At 38.8% G+C, this 26,486-nt stretch overlaps 3 protein-coding genes across 4 annotated transcripts in view; all 3 read left to right on the top strand.

Annotated features, from left to right (window-relative positions):
- The window catches only part of LOC101731335 (putative protein kinase C delta type homolog), a 30,541-nt gene extending 24,337 nt beyond the window's left edge, over positions 1 to 6,204 (top strand). The window contains exons 3-8 of one of the 2 annotated variants that reach the window (XM_031904496.1): positions 632 to 752; positions 2,507 to 2,626; positions 2,976 to 3,855; positions 4,433 to 4,539; positions 4,910 to 5,071; positions 5,887 to 6,204. In XM_031904496.1, the coding sequence (XP_031760356.1) occupies positions 3,699 to 3,855; positions 4,433 to 4,539; positions 4,910 to 5,071; positions 5,887 to 5,982 (522 nt within the window). In that variant the 5' untranslated portion in view covers positions 632 to 752; positions 2,507 to 2,626; positions 2,976 to 3,698 and the 3' untranslated portion in view covers positions 5,983 to 6,204. Of the gene's footprint in view, positions 1 to 631; positions 753 to 2,506; positions 3,856 to 4,432; positions 4,540 to 4,909; positions 5,072 to 5,886 lie in introns of both variants that reach the window. The other variant, XM_031904495.1, reaches the window with a different exon arrangement.
- Positions 6,205 to 7,593: 1,389 nt separating this feature from the next.
- On the top strand, positions 7,594 to 15,726 carry LOC101731454 (protein kinase C delta type). The gene is made up of 9 exons (XM_031904635.1): positions 7,594 to 8,536; positions 9,113 to 9,219; positions 9,590 to 9,751; positions 10,561 to 10,652; positions 11,261 to 11,323; positions 11,679 to 11,817; positions 12,585 to 12,770; positions 12,980 to 13,108; positions 13,800 to 15,726. Exons 1-9 carry the CDS (start codon positions 8,380 to 8,382, stop codon positions 14,130 to 14,132), a joined length of 1,368 nt encoding a protein of 455 aa, XP_031760495.1. The 5' UTR covers positions 7,594 to 8,379; the 3' UTR covers positions 14,133 to 15,726.
- Positions 15,727 to 18,853: 3,127 nt separating this feature from the next.
- Positions 18,854 to 24,458, top strand: LOC101731405 (protein kinase C delta type). Its single transcript, XM_031904046.1, has 8 exons — positions 18,854 to 19,799; positions 20,377 to 20,483; positions 20,854 to 21,015; positions 21,829 to 21,920; positions 22,529 to 22,591; positions 22,947 to 23,085; positions 23,849 to 24,034; positions 24,244 to 24,458. The coding sequence occupies exons 1-8, from the start codon at positions 19,643 to 19,645 to the stop codon at positions 24,382 to 24,384; spliced, it is 1,047 nt and encodes a 348-aa protein (XP_031759906.1). The 5' UTR covers positions 18,854 to 19,642; the 3' UTR covers positions 24,385 to 24,458.
- The last annotated feature ends 2,028 nt before the right edge of the window (positions 24,459 to 26,486 follow it).

Genomic DNA, 26,486 nt, shown 5'->3' with positions numbered 1-26,486 from the left:
CAGATACATTAGCCCTGCACACCAATAAAGTGACCGGATTTGGGACGAAGGGCTACATGAAACCGGGAAGAGACAATGACATGCTAGTAGGATTTGGCAAGGAATGCTGTGGGTAGGCAGGAATAAGAAATGCAATAATTAAAATGTCTAGTGAATGCTATACCGGGTGCTCTATTAAAGGGGAAGTTCACCTTTACATTAAGTGTTAGATGTTATAGATGGAACCATGGCTCGCAACTTTTCAATTTGTGTTCATTAATTATTTTGTATGGTTATGTTTTTTAAATATTAGCTTTTCTGTTCTTGCTCTTTCTTACTAAAAACGCTATCTAATAGCTAGGGTCACTGACCCAAAATCAGTTTTACTTCAACTCCTAGCAACCAGATAACAGTTTACATTTCAAGCCTGAAAATCCAGAACAATGTTATTTAGATCATAAAACTGAATTTTAATGTTCTAATGCCCATCTGAGGTTTATACATATGTGGGAACACTCAGAAGTCCAATCTGCTGATGTATATTAAAGCCAGAAAACACATTCTTACCTTTGTGGCAAAGCTTTCTAACTGCAGAATATGATTTATTTTAAAAGATGTGTTTACACTTACAGTTTATGTGTTTCTTCCCCAGTGATCAGTATTAACTTAGCAGTGACTACAAATGCATGTAATGTAAAAGGGACCTCTCCTTGAAGAAGAGACCATGGCACAGCCAGCGCAGCACAGGAACATAAGACCTGAGACATGGCTGAGTAAGAAACATTCATATTTCCATCTGTACAACTGATTTTAACGCAAATAAACTGTTTAGTTAAATTATTCCTTTGCTCTTCAAAGTAGATAGCCTAATATATAAATATATATAATATAATAATATAAAAGAGGGAGTTTGCTTTTAGCTTTTAGTATGTTATAGATAGGTCTATTCTGAGCAACTTTTCATTTGGTCTCCATCTCTTTTTCTATAGTTTTCAGGTCATAGTGCCACTGACCTCAACAACTAAAAAACAGATTGACAGTAATGCTTCAGTTATATAAGTATTTTTATTTTTTAATTGCATTTATTTCTGTTCAAGCCCTTTACTGTTCATCTTTCGTTCTGACATCTCCTGGTTGCTAGATTAATTTACAGATTATCTTAGAACACCACCATCTACCTTATATTAAAAGTCAACTTAACCTTTAATTACAGATAAATGATACCAATTGGCTGTCTTTTCATTGCCCACATGATCATTGTCAAATGCATTAAAGGAGAAAGAAAGGTAGAAAGAAAGGTAAAAACTAAGTAAGCTTTATCAGAAAGGTCAAAGGTCAGAAATGTAAATACTCACAGAAATGCTGCAATGAGTTCTCTGTCAAAAGATTTGTTGTTTCTGTTTTGCTGTGCCAGAGACACGCAGCTCTCTCCTCTCTCTCCCCTCTCCTGCTTCCCCCTCCCTCAAGAATGCTAATAACCCTCTCCCCCCTCCTTAGGAATGTGAATCTGAGCCAATCAGCAGGGAGCTTCCTCATAGTGTTACTACCTGAGCATGTACACTGGTCTGGGTCTCCGTGCAAGAGTGAGGCATTATGGGAAGGTTCTTTACACAGCTCACAAGACTCTCCATTCCTACTTTAGAGAGTTTGGTGGTGCAAAATAGAGAGTTTTAGAAAAGGTTATGTACTTGTTTTCCTTCAGTGATTTCCATCTTGCTAACAAAAGGGAGTTTTGTGTGCCTGTAATTCTATAATATACATGTCATTTTTTTTCTTAAGCCCTCATGAAAAAAATGTCTGTCTACTTTAATTTAACTTGAAACCTTAAAAGCATGTATTCAGTGATATATTCAGCCTTTCTTTCCCTATGTCCAGTACAAAGCTGTGTAACTGATGTACATTTCACATCAACTAAGCCTTGACAATATATATGTTCATACTAGTAATGAGCAAGCATGGTTTCACAGCAAAATCCCACATTTCGCCATTGGTAATTTTTTTGTGAAACTGCTGTGAAAATTTGCCTCTATAAAAAAATTTGCAGATGGAGAAAAAGTTACGTCAAACAAATTGCAGTCACGTCAAAAAAGTTGTGTGCATCAAAACATGGTAGTTGCATTTCACTAGTTTTTTTGCTGTTTTGCTAATGAAATGAAACAGGACGCTCATCACTAGTTCATACCAATCCAAAGTACACTAATTATTTTGTACGCTAGAGAAACTGAAAAAATTCTTGTCCCTGATGGCTGAATTTAAGATACCCTGTTTGGACAATGGATGATGGTAACTGTGTGACCTGCTTAATATAATTATTAAATATTAATAACAATGATCTATAATAAAGGATAGAGCCACAAACCTTATTAAACCCTCTGCCCAGCACACATGGCTCTTTTTATGTCTCTTTTTTAAGGCTGCTATTTGTAGGGCTCTTACGTAAGTCAGATAAGAGGCAACACAGAGATGTCTATGACAGCCACTGCCTCTCCGGTGAGGTAATAGCCAATAGTTTTTGTGTTGTTTGTAGGTTGCTTGTGTTGCATTATTTTTGGAATGAAAAAGAAGTCCTTATTCTTTACATGATTTTCCTTTGGATGATGTGGCCTGCTGAGATCGACCTACAGTTGGGAAGCAACCGATGGACTCTGTATCCTTTGGGAACTTGTTCAAACTGTATACTGAATGCATTTTTTGCCTTATATTTTTGTTTTATTTATTTTTTGTGCTTATTTAATACCCATTCTTTGGCTCTTTTTGATTAGTAGTGCTTAAAATGCATGGGCTATTTTGGGATTTTGAATATGTGTGCTATGAAAGGGGGTATAGTTTCTATATATAATGTGCTTTTATGTTTGATCTAAATGCCCCTTTATACTTTGATATCAGCCCTAAGCACATTTTGCCTGCTTCTGATCTACATGCATGCCTGAACTACCCAGACTCTCCTCCTTATGGTTTTATTTATGGTTGACACCTTTTACTCCTGACGAAATCAGCGGTACGCACGGAGTGATGCACCTCTCTTCCCTCCCTCCGATATTTACCTGCTTGGGCTTTATTATGCAATACAGTTGATAAGCATACCTATTGGTTTAATTGGAATTTTTTGACCGTTCTGTATATGCTGAATTGGTGATATTCTTACCTTTTGAACCGAGTAACTGTATATACTTATTATATTTTGTACACCCAGGTATTACAATATGAAGGCAAGCAGTCGCTCAGTACTGGATTGTTTGTCTTTCACATACTTGGCAGTGTGAAAACCAATGGGGAGAAGTTTGGTTCTATTTACTCTTTTGTACCATAAATGATGGAAGGCTAATTAGTATAATAAAGTTTGCCTTTTACATGATGCTGGTGCAGAGTTATGGTGTCCTTTGTTTGTTTCATGGGGCTGCACACAGCCCTGTAAATTTCAGTTGTGATGTCATTGCATAGAGGCTATGGGACAAGTGGCAGTTGGAAACAGAGGTCTAGAGACGAGCACTTACGGCAGTTGGTTTCAGTACTTGGTTTGTCTCAGACCAGAGTGCATCTCTTGGCGATTCCTCGATCCTCCAAGTGATTTCAGAGTGAGAAAAAGCGATTTTTTTTTGCAGCAGAAAGCAAATTCACCAACTTTGGTTGAGAGGAATTGCTTTTGAAGAAAGAAGAATATTTCTACAGAAGAAGAAAATCAAAAGTCCATTCTTTGAGACTTTATTGATACCATCAAGATGAAGAGAAGGATCGACGACGTGAGCAGCAGCGAGGAAAAAAGTGGGCGAAAAAGGAAGAAAAAGAGAAGAATACACAAGTGCAGCTCCAGTGAGGAAATAAAAATGGAAGGAAGGAAAAGACCCAGAGAGAGTGAGAACAGCGCTACATCAGAACGTAAGTAGAACCTGGTCATTTAATATTTGCTCATCAACTGCCATTCTTCTACTGTCTCTACCTAAATGTATGTCTATAGATGTGTGATGGTATACTGTATATTTATCTGTCTGTTAATCTATATCAATATATATATATGCTTCTGTGTAACTATCTCTAGATGTGTAACTATCTTTAGATTATCTATCTCTTTTTAGGAGCAGCTGTTTGTAGGGCTGTCTCCCCAACTACACTGCTTTAAAAAAAAAAAAAAACAGGGTTTGTGGCCATCATCTTCTGTGTCATTTCAACTTGTTTTAGACTTCCTGGTGTGCACCCAGAAACATGTACACTTAATGCTAAATACAAATTAGCTTCAGTATGCATACTCCTGGCTGAATGTGATGTGGCTGAAGATGGAGGCCACCAATGTCACTGCACAACTGAACCTGGGGTTCTTTAAAGTACCGGCAATGTGGACGGGAAAGGGGCAGGGGGCTCTATGCAGAAGTCCCATGATAAACATATGGTAGCATGTAGAAAGAAAAAAATATTCCTATCCATTTTTTAAATGTGTCTATATCTTTTCTCTCAAAAGGAGGAAGTGAATTGAAGAGACCCCGTGTGGAAGAAGAACTTCCTCTCCCAGTAGCAATCAGCAACTGCACCATCCATGCTGAGCTTGGGAGTGGAACATACGGCAGAGTAAGTGCTGGGCTTCAGGAAAATGATACTTGTGTTTTATTATTTAGTACTAGGGGATATAGAAATAGATAATTCCATGAATATTTACAAAATCTTAACAAAAACTTAACTGAGGTAAAAGGGTCCCTTTTTATAATAATATAAATGGCTTCTTACTTGCGCTTGTGCTATAAACGTATCTGACTTGGGACAAATATTTTATGTTTATTACATACTGGTAGAATAAAGCACAATTTGGGGCCCTGTGTCACTGTGCTGGCTTGTGGGGCAGCACCAAAAAGGTGACCTAGCATGGCAATAAAGGTAAATCCAGCCCTAAACCATAGAAGTGACCTTCTAATGTTTTATATCTTTTTCTGCTATGTCTTAGGTTTGGTTGGTATCTTTACAAGACAGGATCCAGCATATGGCCATCAAGGTCATTAAGAAGAGCAACACCAACACGTCCAACATCATCACAGAGGCACGGGTATTGAAGACAGCAGCTGGATGCCCATACCTTTGCTCTGCCTATGGTTCTTTCCAAACACAGGTACAAGAGAGTGTCACTAACTTATTTGGCTAGTTCATTTTAACTACCTTACATTTTAGCATGGTATGAAATGTCCTATACAATGAAAACCTAAATCACTGGAGTGGGTACCAACTGCGTTTTCAAGTTTTCTGCCCGGCCTGGGGTTCCCATTTCTAAAGCTGCATTTTTTGCATTTTCTCCCTGGCATCCCTTATGAATAAGTAGACTTGTGTGTGCCCAGTAGTGTAAAATTGTGGGGTTGTCTGAATTCTGCAGTGGAATACCTGGGCTATCGTAGTTGCAACCTTATTTAAGAGTATTCTTGCTAGGGTTTTAGGGTTTTATAAACTGCACTAATTTCCAGCACAATTCATAAGGCAGCAATGGACATCAGCTGGCTTGTATTTTATTAGCTCCAAACTAGTGTACTACAGAAAATGCCACCTGTAGCTCCATTGCCAGCCTACAGTCATAGGATGCTAGAAGGCCTAGAGTACCTTGAATTTGAGAGGCCTGAGCCTATGGTGAATATGTTTTTAAGCTGTTTTCCTTAAAACTCTTTTTTTTCTGGAAGATCCATGATTTATAACATTGGGAGACATTTCTGAATCTAGAAAGCATGGGTGAAAGTATTTAACTGTGTGTGTGTGTATATATATATATATATATATATATATATAGGCCTAGGGCAGCACAAGCTAAATTATACCCCTTGGTGCAGGATATGTAAGGGCATAAAGCAGCTTAAGCCAAAATACATCCTTCAGTGCAGGATGCATTAAAGTGAATGGCACCTGAGAATTCTTATCTTACCTTTTTGTTTCTTTAACCAGGGGCATGTTCTTCATGCTATGGAGTATGTCAGCGGAGGGACCCTATGGAGCGTCATCAAGAACAGCGTCCGGCTAGAGAATGACTTAGTAAGGTAAGTGACTGCATGAATGTTTGGGGTAACAGAGCAAGAACTGTCCTAGAGTAACACCTAAACACCAGCCTTTGCCTCACAAAAATGCCTCATATATTTGAATTATTGAGTGTGTGTAAAAGGACATAAAGCTTATGTTGCTGTATCGTGCATACATAACACCTTAACATTTGTAATTGCATTTGAAATGGTATGGTCTAATGAAACTGGTACAATAAGCAATGCTACTGGGGTCCATTGTGGCATAGAGTAAACAAAGGGGCAAATGGGCAGTTTACATTTTGCCAAATTCTAATTTGCTAGAATGGAGAGCAAAGAGTGTCTCACCCTGTATGCAGTACTATGTCTGTTATGGCAGAGATGCAAAGGCAGGGAGATAGGGGGCACATGGGCACCACTTGGGAATCATTCAATATACTACAAATTAAAGGACAAGGCACAACCCCTAAGTGCACTGTGCTGTGATTATATGCATCTTAGCATTCCTACAGTTGTGCCTAGCCCAGACTGTAAACAGGGTTATGATATTAAATAATACATATTATAGTACAGACATAGCAAAGATATTTGTTCACTATGGAAATGTTAATTTATTTTTTCCCCCAAAGATTCTACGGCAGCAGAGCTGGTGTGCGGCCTGCAGTTTCTCCACTCAAATGGGATTATCCATCGGTATGTGAGATTTATAAGAATCCTATATATTATCCTTCTGTGATGCTTATTTTGTTTCTACAATACAAGCTTAAATCTCTCTCAAATGACATTACTTTTAGGGCAATTTTAAATAGGGCATTGTGTGACCTATGTGAAATTATGGGCAACAAAACTCTCTTCCATTGCAAACATTTAAATCACCCAGAAAGCATTTTAATACTTTCACATTCCTCGCCAAAAACACCCTGTAAATTTTAGGGAAGAGGTTCACATCACTTCTCACCCCAGTTGGTACTGGCTGACTCCCAACATTACTTACCTACTCTATCTCAATTCTATTGGAATTTTCTTAACCCTAATCTCTACCTTGCAGGGATCTTAAACCATCTAATGTCCTAGTAACCAACGAGGGACATATAAAGATCGCTGATTTTGGCTTGGCAGCTGAGGGCATCTTTGGCAATAAAAAGATCAGAGGTAGAAAAGGAACACCTGCCTTTATGGCCCCAGAGGTATGTGACTGTGATGTAATTTAAATGTATATAACACGGAAGTACTTATGTCTGTAAGTATTTACTTGTGCTTATTTGTATGTATGTATGTTTCATTCATTTTTTAGGCATGCCCCAGTGATAACATTTGCTTACCTTTTACCCCAGGCTCTTCTTTAAAAAAAAACACCTCTCTGACAGGGGTGATTCTGTTATTGTGCTGCCTTAAGGGGACTTTGAGGGTGCAATGGCTCCCTCTGCACTAAAAGAGACAAATTTCTGGTTTAATAACCAAAATTTTGACTCTTACCTTGCAAGAGCTCACTCCTCTCTGGGTACTTTCCTACAGGGACCAATCTAATAGTTCCCATCCCAGTTAATCCTTGTTCTACTCAGGGTGGGGCGCATGTGCAGTATAGTAATTGTTGGGCGATCTTCTGATCTACATGCATGCCTGAACTACCCAGACTCTCCTCCTTATGGTTTTATTTATGGTTGACATGGACTAACACCTTTTACTCCTGACGAAATCAGCGGTACGCACGGAGTGATGCACCTCTCTTCCCTCCCTCCGATATTTACCTGCTTGGGCTTTATTATGCAATACAGTTGATAAGCATACCTATTGGTTTAATTGGAATATTTTGACCGTTCTGTATATGCTGAATTGGTGATATTCTTACCTTTTGAACCGAGTAACTGTATATACTTATTATATTTTGTACACCCAGGTATTACAATATGAAGGCAAGCAGTCGCTCAGTACTGGATTGTTTGTCTTTCACATACTTGGCAGTGTGAAAACCAATGGGGAGAAGTTTGGTTCTATTTACTCTTTTGTACCATAAATGATGGAAGGCTAATTAGTATAATAAAGTTTGCCTTTTACATGATGCTGGTGCAGAGTTATGGTGTCCTTTGTTTGTTTCATGGGGCTGCACACAGCCCTGTAAATTTCAGTTGTGATGTCATTGCATAGAGGCTATGGGACAAGTGGCAGTTGGAAACAGAGGTCTAGAGACGAGCACTTACGGCAGTTGGTTTCAGTACTTGGTTTGTCTCAGACCAGAGTGCATCTCTTGGCGATTCCTCGATCCTCCAAGTGATTTCAGAGTGAGAAAAAGCGATTTTTTTTGCAGCGGAAAGCAAATTCACCAACTTTGGTTGAGAGGAATTGCTTTTGAAGAAAGAAGAATATTTCTACAGAAGAAGAAAATCAAAAGTCCATTCTTTGAGACTTTATTGATACCATCAAGATGAAGAGAAGGATCGACGACGTGAGCAGCAGCGAGGAAAAAAGTGGGCGAAAAAGGAAGAAAAAGAGAAGAATACACAAGTGCAGCTCCAGTGAGGAAATAAAAATGGAAGGAAGGAAAAGACCCAGAGAGAGTGAGAACAGCGCTACATCAGAACGTAAGTAGAACCTGGTCATTTAATATTTGCTCATCAACTGCCATTCTTCTACTGTCTCTACCTAAATGTATGTCTATAGATGTGTGATGGTATACTGTATATTTATCTGTCTGTTAATCTATATCAATATATATATATGCTTCTGTGTAACTATCTCTAGATGTGTAACTATCTTTAGATTATCTATCTCTTTTTAGGAGCAGCTGTTTGTAGGGCTGTCTCCCCAACTACACTGCTTTAAAAAAAAAAAAAACAGGGTTTGTGGCCATCATCTTCTGTGTCATTTCAACTTGTTTTAGACTTCCTGGTGTGCACCCAGAAACATGTACACTTAATGCTAAATACAAATTAGCTTCAGTATGCATACTCCTGGCTGAATGTGATGTGGCTGAAGATGGAGGCCACCAATGTCACTGCACAACTGAACCTGGGGTTCTTTAAAGTACCGGCAATGTGGACGGGAAAGGGGCAGGGGGCTCTATGCAGAAGTCCCATGATAAACATATGGTAGCATGTAGAAAGAAAAAAATATTCCTATCCATTTTTTAAATGTGTCTATATCTTTTCTCTCAAAAGGAGGAAGTGAATTGAAGAGACCCCGTGTGGAAGAAGAACTTCCTCTCCCAGTAGCAATCAGCAACTGCACCATCCATGCTGAGCTTGGGAGTGGAACATACGGCAGAGTAAGTGCTGGGCTTCAGGAAAATGATACTTGTGTTTTATTATTTAGTACTAGGGGATATAGAAATAGATAATTCCATGAATATTTACAAAATCTTAACAAAAACTTAACTGAGGTAAAAGGGTCCCTTTTTATAATAATATAAATGGCTTCTTACTTGCGCTTGTGCTATAAACGTATCTGACTTGGGACAAATATTTTATGTTTATTACATACTGGTAGAATAAAGCACAATTTGGGGCCCTGTGTCACTGTGCTGGCTTGTGGGGCAGCACCAAAAAGGTGACCTAGCATGGCAATAAAGGTAAATCCAGCCCTAAACCATAGAAGTGACCTTCTAATGTTTTATATCTTTTTCTGCTATGTCTTAGGTTTGGTTGGTATCTTTACAAGACAGGATCCAGCATATGGCCATCAAGGTCATTAAGAAGAGCAACACCAACACGTCCAACATCATCACAGAGGCACGGGTATTGAAGACAGCAGCTGGATGCCCATACCTTTGCTCTGCCTATGGTTCTTTCCAAACACAGGTACAAGAGAGTGTCACTAACTTATTTGGCTAGTTCATTTTAACTACCTTACATTTTAGCATGGTATGAAATGTCCTATACAATGAAAACCTAAATCACTGGAGTGGGTACCAACTGCGTTTTCAAGTTTTCTGCCCGGCCTGGGGTTCCCATTTCTAAAGCTGCATTTTTTGCATTTTCTCCCTGGCATCCCTTATGAATAAGTAGACTTGTGTGTGCCCAGTAGTGTAAAATTGTGGGGTTGTCTGAATTCTGCAGTGGAATACCTGGGCTATCGTAGTTGCAACCTTATTTAAGAGTATTCTTGCTAGGGTTTTAGGGTTTTATAAACTGCACTAATTTCCAGCACAATTCATAAGGCAGCAATGGACATCAGCTGGCTTGTATTTTATTAGCTCCAAACTAGTGTACTACAGAAAATGCCACCTGTAGCTCCATTGCCAGCCTACAGTCATAGGATGCTAGAAGGCCTAGAGTACCTTGAATTTGAGAGGCCTGAGCCTATGGTGAATATGTTTTTAAGCTGTTTTCCTTAAAACTCTTTTTTTTCTGGAAGATCCATGATTTATAACATTGGGAGACATTTCTGAATCTAGAAAGCATGGGTGAAAGTATTTAACTGTGTGTGTGTGTATATATATATATATATATATATAGGCCTAGGGCAGCACAAGCTAAATTATACCCCTTGGTGCAGGATATGTAAGGGCATAAAGCAGCTTAAGCCAAAATACATCCTTCAGTGCAGGATGCATTAAAGTGAATGGCACCTGAGAATTCTTATCTTACCTTTTTGTTTCTTTAACCAGGGGCATGTTCTTCATGCTATGGAGTATGTCAGCGGAGGGACCCTATGGAGCGTCATCAAGAACAGCGTCCGGCTAGAGAATGACTTAGTAAGGTAAGTGACTGCATGAATGTTTGGGGTAACAGAGCAAGAACTGTCCTAGAGTAACACCTAAACACCAGCCTTTGCCTCACAAAAATGCCTCATATATTTGAATTATTGAGTGTGTGTAAAAGGACATAAAGCTTATGTTGCTGTATCGTGCATACATAACACCTTAACATTTGTAATTGCATTTGAAATGGTATGGTCTAATGAAACTGGTACAATAAGCAATGCTACTGGGGTCCATTGTGGCATAGAGTAAACAAAGGGGCAAATGGGCAGTTTACATTTTGCCAAATTCTAATTTGCTAGAATGGAGAGCAAAGAGTGTCTCACCCTGTATGCAGTACTATGTCTGTTATGGCAGAGATGCAAAGGCAGGGAGATAGGGGGCACATGGGCACCACTTGGGAATCATTCAATATACTACAAATTAAAGGACAAGGCACAACCCCTAAGTGCACTGTGCTGTGATTATATGCATCTTAGCATTCCTACAGTTGTGCCTAGCCCAGACTGTAAACAGGGTTATGATATTAAATAATACATATTATAGTACAGACATAGCAAAGATATTTGTTCACTATGGAAATGTTAATTTATTTTTTCCCCCAAAGATTCTACGCAGCAGAGCTGGTGTGCGGCCTGCAGTTTCTCCACTCAAATGGGATTATCCATCGGTATGTGAGATTTATAAGAATCCTATATATTATCCTTCTGTGATGCTTATTTTGTTTCTACAATACAAGCTTAAATCTCTCTCAAATGACATTACTTTTAGGGCAATTTTAAATAGGGCATTGTGTGACCTATGTGAAATTATGGGCAACAAAACTCTCTTCCATTGCAAACATTTAAATCACCCAGAAAGCATTTTAATACTTTCACATTCCTCGCCAAAAACACCCTGTAAATTTTAGGGAAGAGGTTCACATCACTTCTCACCCCAGTTGGTACTGGCTGACTCCCAACATTACTTACCTACTCTATCTCAATTCTATTGGAATTTTCTTAACCCTAATCTCTACCTTGCAGGGATCTTAAACCATCTAATGTCCTAGTAACCAACGAGGGACATATAAAGATCGCTGATTTTGGCTTGGCAGCTGAGGGCATCTTTGGCAATAAAAAGATCAGAGGTAGAAAAGGAACACCTGCCTTTATGGCCCCAGAGGTATGTGACTGTGATGTAATTTAAATGTATATAACACGGAAGTACTTATGTCTGTAAGTATTTACTTGTGCTTATTTGTATGTATGTATGTTTCATTCATTTTTTAGGCATGCCCCAGTGATAACATTTGCTTACCTTTTACCCCAGGCTCTTCTTTAAAAAAAACACCTCTCTGACAGGGGTGATTCTGTTATTGTGCTGCCTTAAGGGGACTTTGAGGGTGCAATGGCTCCCTCTGCACTAAAAGAGACAAATTTCTGGTTTAATAACCAAAATTTTGACTCTTACCTTGCAAGAGCTCACTCCTCTCTGGGTACTTTCCTACAGGGACCAATCTAATAGTTCCCATCCCAGTTAATCCTTGTTCTACTCAGGGTGGGGCGCATGTGCAGTATAGTAATTGTTGGGCGCTTACTGTACTACACATGTTTCAAGCTTCAGTCAGCTTTAGTCAAAGGGACAAAGGTACACTTTGGTTAAATGCGAGAGATTTTGACCCATGGGGGTTGGCACCTCTCCTGTGATTTTAGGTTTTTAGGATTTTTCTGTGGGGGGGGCTGTGTAGAAGGGCAATAGTAAATAATAAAACTGTATTTTTATCAAGAACTGTAGCTTTGTTTTTGTACATTTGTACTATTTGCAATATTTATTTTTTTTTACCATTATTGCAACCACTTTAGGGCACAGAGTTTACAATTTGGGTTTAGTTAAACAAATGCAGTCATGCACTTAACGATTTAAATACAAATCTGTTCTTTCAATTCTAGATGCTAAAAAAGGAGAAATATAACACAGGAATAGACTGGTGGTCATTAGGGATCACCATATGTAAAATGGCCTCCGGGACCTTACCATTCAAGGAGGGCAAGGCAGAATGTCGTCCATCTATTCTACTTGCAGAGCCTTGCTTTCCAGAATGGTTTAGTGCAGAATTGCAAGATCTCCTGCAAAGGGTGAGTACAGGAATTTATGGAATGGATGCCACTAGTTCTACTATAATATATCTATTCCCAGAGGTGCAATACTGTTCCTAGAGATCTAGCAGTAGCACTAACTGGTATAGGCAATTAGACTGTATCTCTGTGCCATGAGGGTATTACTAGCAGGTGTGTAGCTTCAGCTTGGCAATATATAAATATCTGATAATGTCTTTTTCCTTTAGCTCCTGAAGAAGGATCCAAAGGAACGTCTAGGCTTGAATGGAAACATTCGGGAGCACCCATTTTTTAACACCATTGATTGGGCGCAACTAGAAAGCCAGAATGTACCACCTCCTTCCCAGCCAGTAGCAGTAAGTACATGACTGCAGCATCTAATGAGATACCACCACTGTTTATTTAGAGACCACAGTACTCAATTGGATCTATTATCCAACCCCCAGATAACTTAATAAAGCAGTTCTCTGCAGTGTTTTGTATAAACACTCAGTTCCCAATTTTTGCCCAATTTATTGTTCCTATGTATTAATAAAACAATGCCCTATAAGTTACTCAACTGATAATAAACCCATATTAATGTAAATGTTTCTTTTTTAATTAATTACTATTATTTGGTACATTATATGGTGGTGTGTGGTGCTGCTTATTATAAATTATCTGGGAAACTCTAGATGTTAGTAAATTAATACATGTTCAGGGATAGAGACTAAATAACAATTGACTGACAGCTTGACCAGAACCCAAGTGGCATGAATAATGAGACTGTCTAAGTTATAGTTTCTGGAGTAATATTGCTAAACAGGGTGCATCTTCACTTCATAGAAAATGTCAAATGAGAAACAAGGCTCCCAGCACCTTTTAGAGCCACAGAATCGCCACAGGTCGACAAAATGGACAGGGCTAGGCCTGGGTGGGAATGAACGCTGTGCAAAACTCGTTATAGTGTTGCAATAATTACATAATCAATGTGCACCTAATATTTTGTTTTGGACTAATACCTTAGATTATGTTGTTTATCGTATTTTCTGTTTTGTTTTACTGCAGCTGTCCTCAGTGGATCTAAGCAAGACATATAAGGAGCCACCATCATTCTTGGAGTCCCTGAAACACAATATCAGTTCAGGTGATGTATCCCTGCAAGATATGTCATGCCTGGAGTCCATTTCACAGTGCCAAGCTGTTTCTGGACCTTCAGACACTAATGGCATTCTTAGGCCCCACCATCAGCCCAATACCACCATAACCAGCAGGCCCCATAATCAGCTGGGTTTGGTTCTGCTGCCCTCTCCAAGAAGTCTTAACTTCTGGTGTCTTGTCATCACAATTGTCATCATTATACTGGCCTACCGGCGGTACCATCGGTTGCCATCATCCTAGTTTCTGGCCCTTGATATCGGCTTCTACCTTTGGCTGTTTTTATCACCTTCTGCCTTTTATACCTGCTGCCTCTGCTAACCCTCACCACTAGGCCTTGCCATCAGCCTTTGTCTCACACCACTGACCCTTTCCATTGTTCCCTGACGTAAGAACTAGCACTTTTCTGTAGGCATTTCCCTTTGTCTTTGTGGCACTGTTACCTGAAGCAAATGTTTCTGCTTCCCCCCTGTTTGCACCACACATTACACACTAATATTGTCCCCACATTTTAGTCTAGCTCCAGTTCCTTTATTTATATCTATCATGTTTGGTGAAAAGATATAACCAAAATTCTAAACTTGAATTTATTTACATCAAAGTAGCATAGGTATAGGCTAGTATTTAGAAATAGGTAGAAAGCAAAACATTAAACAGGACACTGGAATACAGGCTACCAACACTACTACACATAATACATCACTGATCCAGGGACTTATCCGACTGCCATATTGGAGTCAGGAAGGAATTTTTTTTCCCCTTCTGAAGCACATTGGACACAGCTTCAGATGGGTTTTCTTTTGCCTTCCTCTGGATCAAGATAAATAGGAATTTTATGAATACATAGTTGTACTTAAATTTGAACTTAAATACTAAACTACTAAATTAATAAATACAAAAATAAGATGCCAGCAATTAAGATGGTAGAAGATAAGGAGATTAAATATTTCATTCAGTATTCCCTTATTAGTATTATGGCACTGCCCTCATTTATTGCTAGTTTAATTCTTTGGACAAATTAGCCTTAAATTCAGGAAAATAAATGAAATAAATACAAATTCTAGCAAATAAATATGTGACAAAGTACAAAAATAGATTAAAATATTGCAGAATGTTATATAGCTTAGCATTAACTAAAAGCCCCAACTAGAATAATGTAGGGAAAACTGAAAAAGGGAATGGTGGCTGTTTGCACCCACCTCTGCGCTGTATGTGCCTGTCACTATGGACACAGTGGATTTCAGGCAGAAAATAACCTGGCCAAAATCTGCCCTGTGTGCACACTGACATATTTCAGTCCTGTCAGTACTCACAGATACAGTGCAAAGGGGGGCAATCTTGTTTTTATACTGCAGGAGAAAGAGCAATGTGTGCTAAAGGTCTAAGGCATATTGAATTGGGCTGGCTATAGTACAAATATTTAGAGACAAACCTGGCTAAAAACTCAGACCCCTTCTTAGGATAAGGTAGGATAAATGTGCAAAATACTTAGGACCAGCAATAAAGTAGTGGACTTTAATGTAGGACAGAAATAACTAAACTAAACTGATTTAAATAGATAATTAGCAGCCATATTAGTGCACAGGTGAAAGGTTAGTACATGAGGTTTCCCTGTATTTGTGGATACTTCTTTTTTAATATATAATTTTTTATTAAATTTTTAAAACAGGAAGTACAGACAGTACATGTTTAATATGAACAACACAGATAATGTATATTACAAATAAATTGCATTGTAAACAAAATCTTTACCAGCTAATAAACATATTGGTAATGATGTTATTTTATTACAACTGTGCTTTCTTAAAGAGATAAATAAAGACAAATAGAAAATTTACTGCCTGACTCGTTTATTATATCATTATTATATTGTATATATTATCTTACTCAATTATGTGTAAATGAGGGACAATTCAGATCCCAATGAAGAGGCCCGTTGGGCCCAGGGTTCCTGAATCTTGAGTACCATATAGAATATTTTATTTATTTCTTTATTTGGAGTAACTTTTTTGTGCTTGTTGTGGATTGAAAGGCATTTTCTCTTTTTTGGGTCCAAGCAGCAATCATTCTGATTTGTGCTTCTTGAACCTGAGAAAGAAGAAATGTCTCGCTCAAAGGCTAGTTGTAAAAAAATTATATTTTCTTCTTCTGCTTCTCTAATACAGTGGTTTGGGTAGGTTAGGGAACTGCCCAGAGAGTCTACCTGCACATGGTGGCGAGCATGTTATCCTTTGGTTAAACCTATGTAATTACCAGAATGATTATTGAATGCCATTCAGGTTGACCAAAGATACAGGATTTCTGATTGGGTCTCGGTCACAGAAAAGCCAAGAGAGATGCCTGCAGATTAAACCAATTAGGAAATATTCCTTTTCCTGAGTTTGGCATTCTTCTTTCTGTTGGGCAGGTATCCTGTTGTCATAGTATTTCTTTTGTGTCAGACCATATTGGACAACAACTCCACTGAGTTATACCCAAGGAATTTTATTGCCGTCCTACACACTACAAAACACTTGGGTGATAATACACCATATGTGTCACTACCCTTAACCTGTAATATATAGTAATGTATGTACACCATAATAGAGAAAGCTTCTTTAGTAAATAACAAGTCACCTAGCCCACGCAGTCCAGCTGGAGGCCTGAGGGTCAGATGAGTTTCGCACAAAGCGAAGTCTTATACAATTATATGGGTGCTTGTATGGCCAGCTTTAGGCAATATTTGGTGTGTTAATGTTTGAAGAGAGAACAATCAAACATTAACATCATCATCATTAGCAGCAGCATCATTTATTAGAGATTAGAACTCACCACGGAAAAATTCACCCACTTTCTAGTTATTCTGATGGGATTTATAGAAGCCCATTTATCAAATGGTGAACAATAAGTAATAAGTGCTGTGCAATCACCACTGGATGCAGGAAAAGGTGGTGCTGCCGGTGGCATAGAGTTATGTGGCACATAATTTATGTGACTTACATAGAAACTGACAAAAATTCTGCTTGTTATCAATGTTATTAATAGGGCAGAAAGATAAACAAATAGGTAGGCCGGTATTTTTTTTTTTTATAGTAAAGGTGACAAGCAACCATAGCTGCAAATGTTATGGAAAAAAGTAATTTTCTCACCATTTCCAACCATCTGGTGACAATGAACTGTTGTCCATGAAACCCTGCACTGATTAAATCATTAACTGAAGTCCGTGGAAAATGGGAGTATTCAACTCCTCAACATTGTCTGTTTTGATAAATGTGGAAATTGGTTTGTAAGCGGGCCACTAAAGTACAGGTATGGGACCCGTTATCCAGAATGCTTGGGACCTGGGGTTTTCTGGATAAGGGGTCTTTCCGTAATTCGGATCTCCTACCTTAAGTCTACTAAAAAAATTATTTAAACAGTAATTAAACCCAATAGGATTGTTTTGCCTCCAATAAGGGTTAATTAAATCTTAGTTGGGCTCAAGTACAAGCTACAATTTTATTATAACAGAGAAAAAGGAAATCATTTTTAAAAATGTGACTTATTTGATTTCAATGGAGTCTATTGGAGATGGCCTTTCCGTAATTTGGAACTTCATGGATAACGGGTTTCAGGATAAGGGGTCTGATACCTGTAATTGCAATGTTTGGCCACTAGGGGTAATAAATGGTTTAAAATTTAGAGGTGTGTACAACTTTCCCTTTTTTGCTATAGTATTGGGTAAGGTTTAGTTAGGTTCAGTTCTAGAAGGGTGTGGCTACAGCGTATTAAAAGGAGAGTAGGAGAGGGTATGGCTTTCTATTGGCAATGGGAAACATCTGCAGCAGCAATACGGGGCCCTGAGTACACCAAAGACAGAGGAAACAGCAAGCAGGAAGGAAGACACCAGGTGTGAGTATTGCAGGGTAGCTAGAATACAGATTCGTTTTTCGTAAGAGCTCATCCTAGGGCATGTTAGGCAGGCAAGGACAGTTAGTATGGGCAGCACTGCCCCACCAAGGTGAAAGAAGAGGTCAGCACCTCAATGGGTACCCCACAAGTTAGGGCCCAACTGTTAGGTAAGGGTATAGTGAGGAGCCTGGTTTGCTTCAAGCTGATGCCTGAGAGGTTGTTCGTTCGGAGGACCCAAGAGCACCTGGCAAGTCTGGCACCATTGGGCTAAGTCCTGTGACAGGGGGTGTGGAGTCCCTCTGAGGAAAAGTACTGGAGGCTGAAGGTGGGAGGGGTGAACGAACAGAAGAAAGGGCAGTGTGTGTGATTACTTGGGACTAACTGTATATGGAGGTGTGTTAACCTGCTTGGTGGAATTAACATCTTGTGTGTAGAAGAAAGTGCCTTGCCTGTTCTGCATGCATGTACAAAGTTGGAATAAACATCGCTGCTCCCTTACTAAAAATGTTTTTGTTTTTAGAAACTATAAACTCCTGAGAGTTTTTTGATTAAAACAATTCAATCAATGATGTATTTGTTAATAGTCACAATAATTTGTAAGTTGTAAGTACGAAAGTTTCAAATTTTGTTTTATTTTTATCCAAAATGTTTGGGAAAAGTTTTTTTAAAAAAAATTTGAGAATTGTGGTGTGAAAGGTTTATGAAATTTTTGAGAATGTATTCTCAAACGGACATTCATATCCATGAATCCTCCAGTGGCCATTTTAGGAGCATTGGCACTCATTCTTGGAAAACAATTATGGGGCACATTTATTTATCCACAAATTCTCCGAGCATTCGTTTGATCGGTCCAATCGTATTTTCCGCTACTTTTTCGTACCTTGTGCGACATTTCCGAAGCTTGCGCGACTTTTTTGGCGCTTTTGCGACTTTTTCGTATTTTGAGCGCAAAAAAATCAGATCGGTTTTGCTGCTGTTTACAATCGTTCAGTATGAAAATTTCGTGACTTTCGGACCGCCAATACGATATTATCGTGACTAATACAATTTTTTTCGCGATCTTCTGATCTACATGCATGCCTGAACTACCCAGACTCTCCTCCTTATGGTTTTATTTATGGTTGACATGGACTAACACCTTTTACTCCTGACGAAATCAGCGGTACGCACGGAGTGATGCACCTCTCTTCCCTCCCTCCGATATTTACCTGCTTGGGCTTTATTATGCAATACAGTTGATAAGCATACCTATTGGTTTAATTGGAATATTTTGACCGTTCTGTATATGCTGAATTGGTGATATTCTTACCTTTTGAACCGAGTAACTGTATATACTTATTATATTTTGTACACCCAGGTATTACAATATGAAGGCAAGCAGTCGCTCAGTACTGGATTGTTTGTCTTTCACATACTTGGCAGTGTGAAAACCAATGGGGAGAAGTTTGGTTCTATTTACTCTTTTGTACCATAAATGATGGAAGGCTAATTAGTATAATAAAGTTTGCCTTTTACATGATGCTGGTGCAGAGTTATGGTGTCCTTTGTTTGTTTCATGGGGCTGCACACAGCCCTGTAAATTTCAGTTGTGATGTCATTGCATAGAGGCTATGGGACAAGTGGCAGTTGGAAACAGAGGTCTAGAGACGAGCACTTACGGCAGTTGGTTTCAGTACTTGGTTTGTCTCAGACCAGAGTGCATCTCTTGGCGATTCCTCGATCCTCCAAGTGATTTCAGAGTGAGAAAAAGCGATTTTTTTTTGCAGCGGAAAGCAAATTCACCAACTTTGGTTGAGAGGAATTGCTTTTGAAGAAAGAAGAATATTTCTACAGAAGAAGAAAATCAAAAGTCCATTCTTTGAGACTTTATTGATACCATCAAGATGAAGAGAAGGATCGACGACGTGAGCAGCAGCGAGGAAAAAAGTGGGCGAAAAAGGAAGAAAAAGAGAAGAATACACAAGTGCAGCTCCAGTGAGGAAATAAAAATGGAAGGAAGGAAAAGACCCAGAGAGAGTGAGAACAGCGCTACATCAGAACGTAAGTAGAACCTGGTCATTTAATATTTGCTCATCAACTGCCATTCTTCTACTGTCTCTACCTAAATGTATGTCTATAGATGTGTGATGGTATACTGTATATTTATCTGTCTGTTAATCTATATCAATATATATATATGCTTCTGTGTAACTATCTCTAGATGTGTAACTATCTTTAGATTATCTATCTCTTTTTAGGAGCAGCTGTTTGTAGGGCTGTCTCCCCAACTACACTGCTTTAAAAAAAAAAAAAAACAGGGTTTGTGGCCATCATCTTCTGTGTCATTTCAACTTGTTTTAGACTTCCTGGTGTGCACCCAGAAACATGTACACTTAATGCTAAATACAAATTAGCTTCAGTATGCATACTCCTGGCTGAATGTGATGTGGCTGAAGATGGAGGCCACCAATGTCACTGCACAACTGAACCTGGGGTTCTTTAAAGTACCGGCAATGTGGACGGGAAAGGGGCAGGGGGCTCTATGCAGAAGTCCCATGATAAACATATGGTAGCATGTAGAAAGAAAAAAATATTCCTATCCATTTTTTAAATGTGTCTATATCTTTTCTCTCAAAAGGAGGAAGTGAATTGAAGAGACCCCGTGTGGAAGAAGAACTTCCTCTCCCAGTAGCAATCAGCAACTGCACCATCCATGCTGAGCTTGGGAGTGGAACATACGGCAGAGTAAGTGCTGGGCTTCAGGAAAATGATACTTGTGTTTTATTATTTAGTACTAGGGGATATAGAAATAGATAATTCCATGAATATTTACAAAATCTTAACAAAAACTTAACTGAGGTAAAAGGGTCCCTTTTTATAATAATATAAATGGCTTCTTACTTGCGCTTGTGCTATAAACGTATCTGACTTGGGACAAATATTTTATGTTTATTACATACTGGTAGAATAAAGCACAATTTGGGGCCCTGTGTCACTGTGCTGGCTTGTGGGGCAGCACCAAAAAGGTGACCTAGCATGGCAATAAAGGTAAATCCAGCCCTAAACCATAGAAGTGACCTTCTAATGTTTTATATCTTTTTCTGCTATGTCTTAGGTTTGGTTGGTATCTTTACAAGACAGGATCCAGCATATGGCCATCAAGGTCATTAAGAAGAGCAACACCAACACGTCCAACAACATCACAGAGGCACGGGTATTGAAGACAGCAGCTGGATGCCCGTACCTTTGCTCTGCCTATGGTTCTTTCCAAACACAGGTACAAGAGAGTGTCACTAACTTATTTGGCTAGTTCATTTTAACTACCTTACATTTTAGCATGGTATGAAATGTCCTATACAATGAAAACCTAAATCACTGGAGTGGGTACCAACTGCGTTTTCAAGTTTTCTGCCCGGCCTGGGGTTCCCATTTCTAAAGCTGCATTTTTTGCATTTTCTCCCTGGCATCCCTTATGAATAAGTAGACTTGTGTGTGCCCAGTAGTGTAAAATTGTGGGGTTGTCTGAATTCTGCAGTGGAATACCTGAGCTATCGTAGTTGCAACCTTATTTAAGAGTATTCTTGCTAGGGTTTTAGGGTTTTATAAACTGCACTAATTTCCAGCACAATTCATAAGGCAGCAATGGACATCAGCTGGCTTGTATTTTATTAGCTCCAAACTAGTGTACTACAGAAAATGCCACCTGTAGCTCCATTGCCAGCCTACAGTCATAGGATGCTAGAAGGCCTAGAGTACCTTGAATTTGAGAGGCCTGAGCCTATGGTGAATATGTTTTTAAGCTGTTTTCCTTAAAACTCTTTTTTTTCTGGAAGATCCATGATTTATAACATTGGGAGACATTTCTGAATCTAGAAAGCATGGGTGAAAGTATTTAACTGTGTGTGTGTGTATATATATATATATATATATATATATAGGCCTAGGGCAGCACAAGCTAAATTATACCCCTTGGTGCAGGATATGTAAGGGCATAAAGCAGCTTAAGCCAAAATACATCCTTCAGTGCAGGATGCATTAAAGTGAATGGCACCTGAGAATTCTTATCTTACCTTTTTGTTTCTTTAACCAGGGGCATGTTCTTCATGCTATGGAGTATGTCAGCGGAGGGACCCTATGGAGCGTCATCAAGAACAGCGTCCGGCTAGAGAATGACTTAGTAAGGTAAGTGACTGCATGAATGTTTGGGGTAACAGAGCAAGAACTGTCCTAGAGTAACACCTAAACACCAGCCTTTGCCTCACAAAAATGCCTCATATATTTGAATTATTGAGTGTGTGTAAAAGGACATAAAGCTTATGTTGCTGTATCGTGCATACATAACACCTTAACATTTGTAATTGCATTTGAAATGGTATGGTCTAATGAAACTGGTACAATAAGCAATGCTACTGGGGTCCATTGTGGCATAGAGTAAACAAAGGGGCAAATGGGCAGTTTACATTTTGCCAAATTCTAATTTGCTAGAATGGAGAGCAAAGAGTGTCTCACCCTGTATGCAGTACTATGTCTGTTATGGCAGAGATGCAAAGGCAGGGAGATAGGGGGCACATGGGCACCACTTGGGAATCATTCAATATACTACAAATTAAAGGACAAGGCACAACCCCTAAGTGCACTGTGCTGTGATTATATGCATCTTAGCATTCCTACAGTTGTGCCTAGCCCAGACTGTAAACAGGGTTATGATATTAAATAATACATATTATAGTACAGACATAGCAAAGATATTTGTTCACTATGGAAATGTTAATTTATTTTTTCCCCCAAAGATTCTACGCAGCAGAGCTGGTGTGCGGCCTGCAGTTTCTCCACTCAAATGGGATTATCCATCGGTATGTGAGATTTATAAGAATCCTATATATTATCCTTCTGTGATGCTTATTTTGTTTCTACAATACAAGCTTAAATCTCTCTCAAATGACATTACTTTTAGGGCAATTTTAAATAGGGCATTGTGTGACCTATGTGAAATTATGGGCAACAAAACTCTCTTCCATTGCAAACATTTAAATCACCCAGAAAGCATTTTAATACTTTCACATTCCTCGCCAAAAACACCCTGTAAATTTTAGGGAAGAGGTTCACATCACTTCTCACCCCAGTTGGTACTGGCTGACTCCCAACATTACTTACCTACTCTATCTCAATTCTATTGGAATTTTCTTAACCCTAATCTCTACCTTGCAGGGATCTTAAACCATCTAATGTCCTAGTAACCAACGAGGGACATATAAAGATCGCTGATTTTGGCTTGGCAGCTGAGGGCATCTTTGGCAATAAAAAGATCAGAGGTAGAAAAGGAACACCTGCCTTTATGGCCCCAGAGGTATGTGACTGTGATGTAATTTAAATGTATATAACACTGAAGTACTTATGTCTGTAAGTATTTACTTGTGCTTATTTGTATATATGTTTCATTAATTTTTTAGGCATGCCCCAGTGATAACATTTGCTTACCTTTTACCCCAGGCTCTTCTTTAAAAAAAACACCTCTCTGACAGGGGTGATTCTGTTATTGTGCTGCTTAAGGGGACTTTGAGGGTGCAATGGCTCCCTCTGCACTAAAAGAGACAAATTTCTGGTTTAATAACCAACATTTTGACTCTTACCTTGCAAGAGCTCACTCCTCTCTGGGTACTTTCCTACAGGGACCAATCTAATAGTTCCCATCCCAGTTAATCCTTGTTCTACTCAGGGTGGGGCGCATGTGCAGTATAGTAATTGTTGGGCGCTTACTGTACTACACATGTTTCAAGCTTCAGTCAGCTTTAGTCAAAGGGACAAAGGTACACTTTGGTTAAATGCAAGAGATTTTGACCCATGGGGGTTGGCACCTCTCCTGTGATTTTAGGTTTTTAGGATTTTTCTGTGGGGGGGGCTGTGTAGAAGGGCAATAGTAAATAATAAAACTGTATTTTTTATCAAGAACTGTAGCTTTGTTTTTGTACATTTGTACTATTTGCAATATTTTTTTTTTTTTACCATTATTGCAACCACTTTAGGGCACAGAGTTTACAATTTAGGTTTAGTTAAACAAATGCAGTCATGCACTTAACGATTTAAATACAAATCTGTTCTTTCAATTCTAGATGCTAAAAAAGGAGAAATATAACACAGGAATAGACTGGTGGTCATTAGGGATCACCATATGTAAAATGGCCTCCGGGACCTTACCATTCAAGGAGGGCAAGGCAGAATGTCGTCCATCTATTCTACTTGCAGAGCCTTGCTTTCCAGAATGGTTTAGTGCAGAATTGCAAGATCTCCTGCAAAGGGTGAGTACAGAAATTTATGGAATGGATGCCACTAGTTCTACTATAATATATCTATTCCCAGAGGTGCAATATTGTTCCTAGAGATCTAGCAATAGCACTAACTGGTATAGGCAATTAGACTGTATCCCTGTGCCATGAGGGTATTACTAGCAGGTGTGTAGCTTCAGCTTGGCAATATATAAATATCTGATAATGTCTTTTTCCTTTAGCTCCTGAAGAAGGATCCAAAGGAACGTCTAGGCTTGAATGGAAACATTCGGGAGCACCCATTTTTTAACACCATTGATTGGGTGCAACTAGAAAGCCAGAATGTACCACCTCCTTCCCAGCCAGTAGCAGTAAGTACATGACTGCAGCATCTAATGAGATACCACCACTGTTTATTTAGAGACCACAGTACTCAATTGGATCTATTATCCAACCCCCAGATGACTTAATAATGCAATTCTCTGCAGTGTTTTGTATAAACACTCAGTTCCCAATTTTTGCCCAATTTATTGTTCTATGTATTAATAAAACAATGCCCTATAAGTTACTCAACTGATAATAAACCCATATTAATGTAAATGTTTCTTTTTTAATTAATTACTATTATTTGGTACATTATATGGTGTGTGGTGCTGCTTATTATAAATTATCTGGGAAACTCTAGATGTTAGTAAATTAATACATGTTCAGGGATAGAGACTAAATAACAATTGACTGACAGCTTGACCAGAACCCAAGTGGCATGAATAATGAGACTGTCTAAGTTATAGTTTCTGGAGTAATATTGCTAAACAGGGTGCATCTTCACTTCATAGAAAATGTCAAATGAGAAACAAGGCTCCCAGCACCTTTTAGAGCCACAGAATCGCCACAGGTCGACAAAATGGACAGGGCTAGGCCTGGGTGGGAATGAACGCTGTTCAAAACTCGTTATAGTGTTGCAATAATTACATAATCAATGTGCACCTAATATTTTGTTTTGGACTAATACCTTAGATTATGTTGTTTATTGTATTTTCTGTTTTGTTTTACTGCAGTTGTCCTCAGTGGATCTAAGCAAGACATATAAGGAGCCACCATCATTCTTGGAGTCCCTGAAACACAATATCAGTTCAGGTGATGTATCCCTGCAAGATATGTCATGTCTGGAGTCCATTTCACAGTGCCAAGCTGTTTCTGGACCTTCAGACACTAATGGCATTCTTAGGCCCCACCATCAGCCCAATACCACCATAACCAGCAGGCCCCATAATCAGCTGGGTTTGGTTCTGCTGCCCTCTCCAAGAAGTCTTAACTTCTGGTGTCTTGTCATCACAATTGTCATCATTTTACTGGCCTACCGGCGGTACCATCGGTTGCCATCATCCTAGTTTCTGGCCCTTGATATCGGCTTCTACCTTTGGCTGTTTTTATCACCTTCTGCCTTTTATACCTGCTGCCTCTGCTAACCCTCACCACTAGGCCTTGCCATCAGCGTTTCTCCCATACCACTGACCCTTTCCATTGTTCCCTGACATAAGAACTAGCACTTATCTGTAGGCATTTCCCTTTGCCTGTGGGGCACTGTTACCTGAAGCAAATGTTTCTGCTTCCCCCCTGTTTGCACCACACATTACACACTAATATTTCCCCACATTTTAGTATAGCTTCATTTCCTTTATTTATATCTATCATGTTTGGTGAAAAGATATAACTAAAGTTCTAAACTTGAATTTATTTATATCAAAGTAGCATGTAATTGTATAGGCTAGTATTTAGAAATAGGTAAAAAGCAAAACATTAAACAGGACACTGGAATACAGGCTACCAACACTACTACACATAATACATCACTGATCCAGGGACTTATCCGACTGCCATATTGGAGTCAGGAAGGAATTTTTTCCCCTTCTGAAGCACATTGGACACAGCTTCAGATGGTTTTTTTTGCCTTCCTCTGGATCAAGATAAATAGGAATTTTATGAATACATAGTTGTACTTAACTTTGAACTTAAATACTAAACTACTAAATTAATAAATACAAAAATAAGATGCCAGCAATTAAGATGGTAGAAGATAAGGAGATTAAATATTTCATTCAGTATTCCCTTATTAGTATTATGGCACTGCCCTCATTTATTGCTAGTTTAATTCTTTGGACAAATGAGCCTTAAATTTAGGAAAATAAATGAAATAAATACAAATTCTAGCAAATAAATATGTGACAAAGTACAAAAATAGATTAAAATATTGCAGAATGTTATATAGCTTAGCGTTAACTAAAAGCCCCAACTAGAATAATGTAGGGAAAACTGAAAGGTCTAAGGCATATTGAATTGGGCTGGCTATAGTACAAATTTTTAGAGACAAACCTGGCTAAAAACTCAGACCCCTTCTTAGGATAAGGTAGGATAAATGTGCAAAATACTTAGGACCAGCAATAAAGTAGTGGACTTTAATGTAGGACAGAAATAACTAAACTAA

Source organism: Xenopus tropicalis, chromosome 6 (assembly GCF_000004195.4).
Source record: "Xenopus tropicalis strain Nigerian chromosome 6, UCB_Xtro_10.0, whole genome shotgun sequence".
Taxonomy (NCBI): Eukaryota; Metazoa; Chordata; class Amphibia; order Anura; family Pipidae; genus Xenopus; species Xenopus tropicalis.
This window is presented reverse-complemented; position numbering and strand designations above follow the sequence as displayed.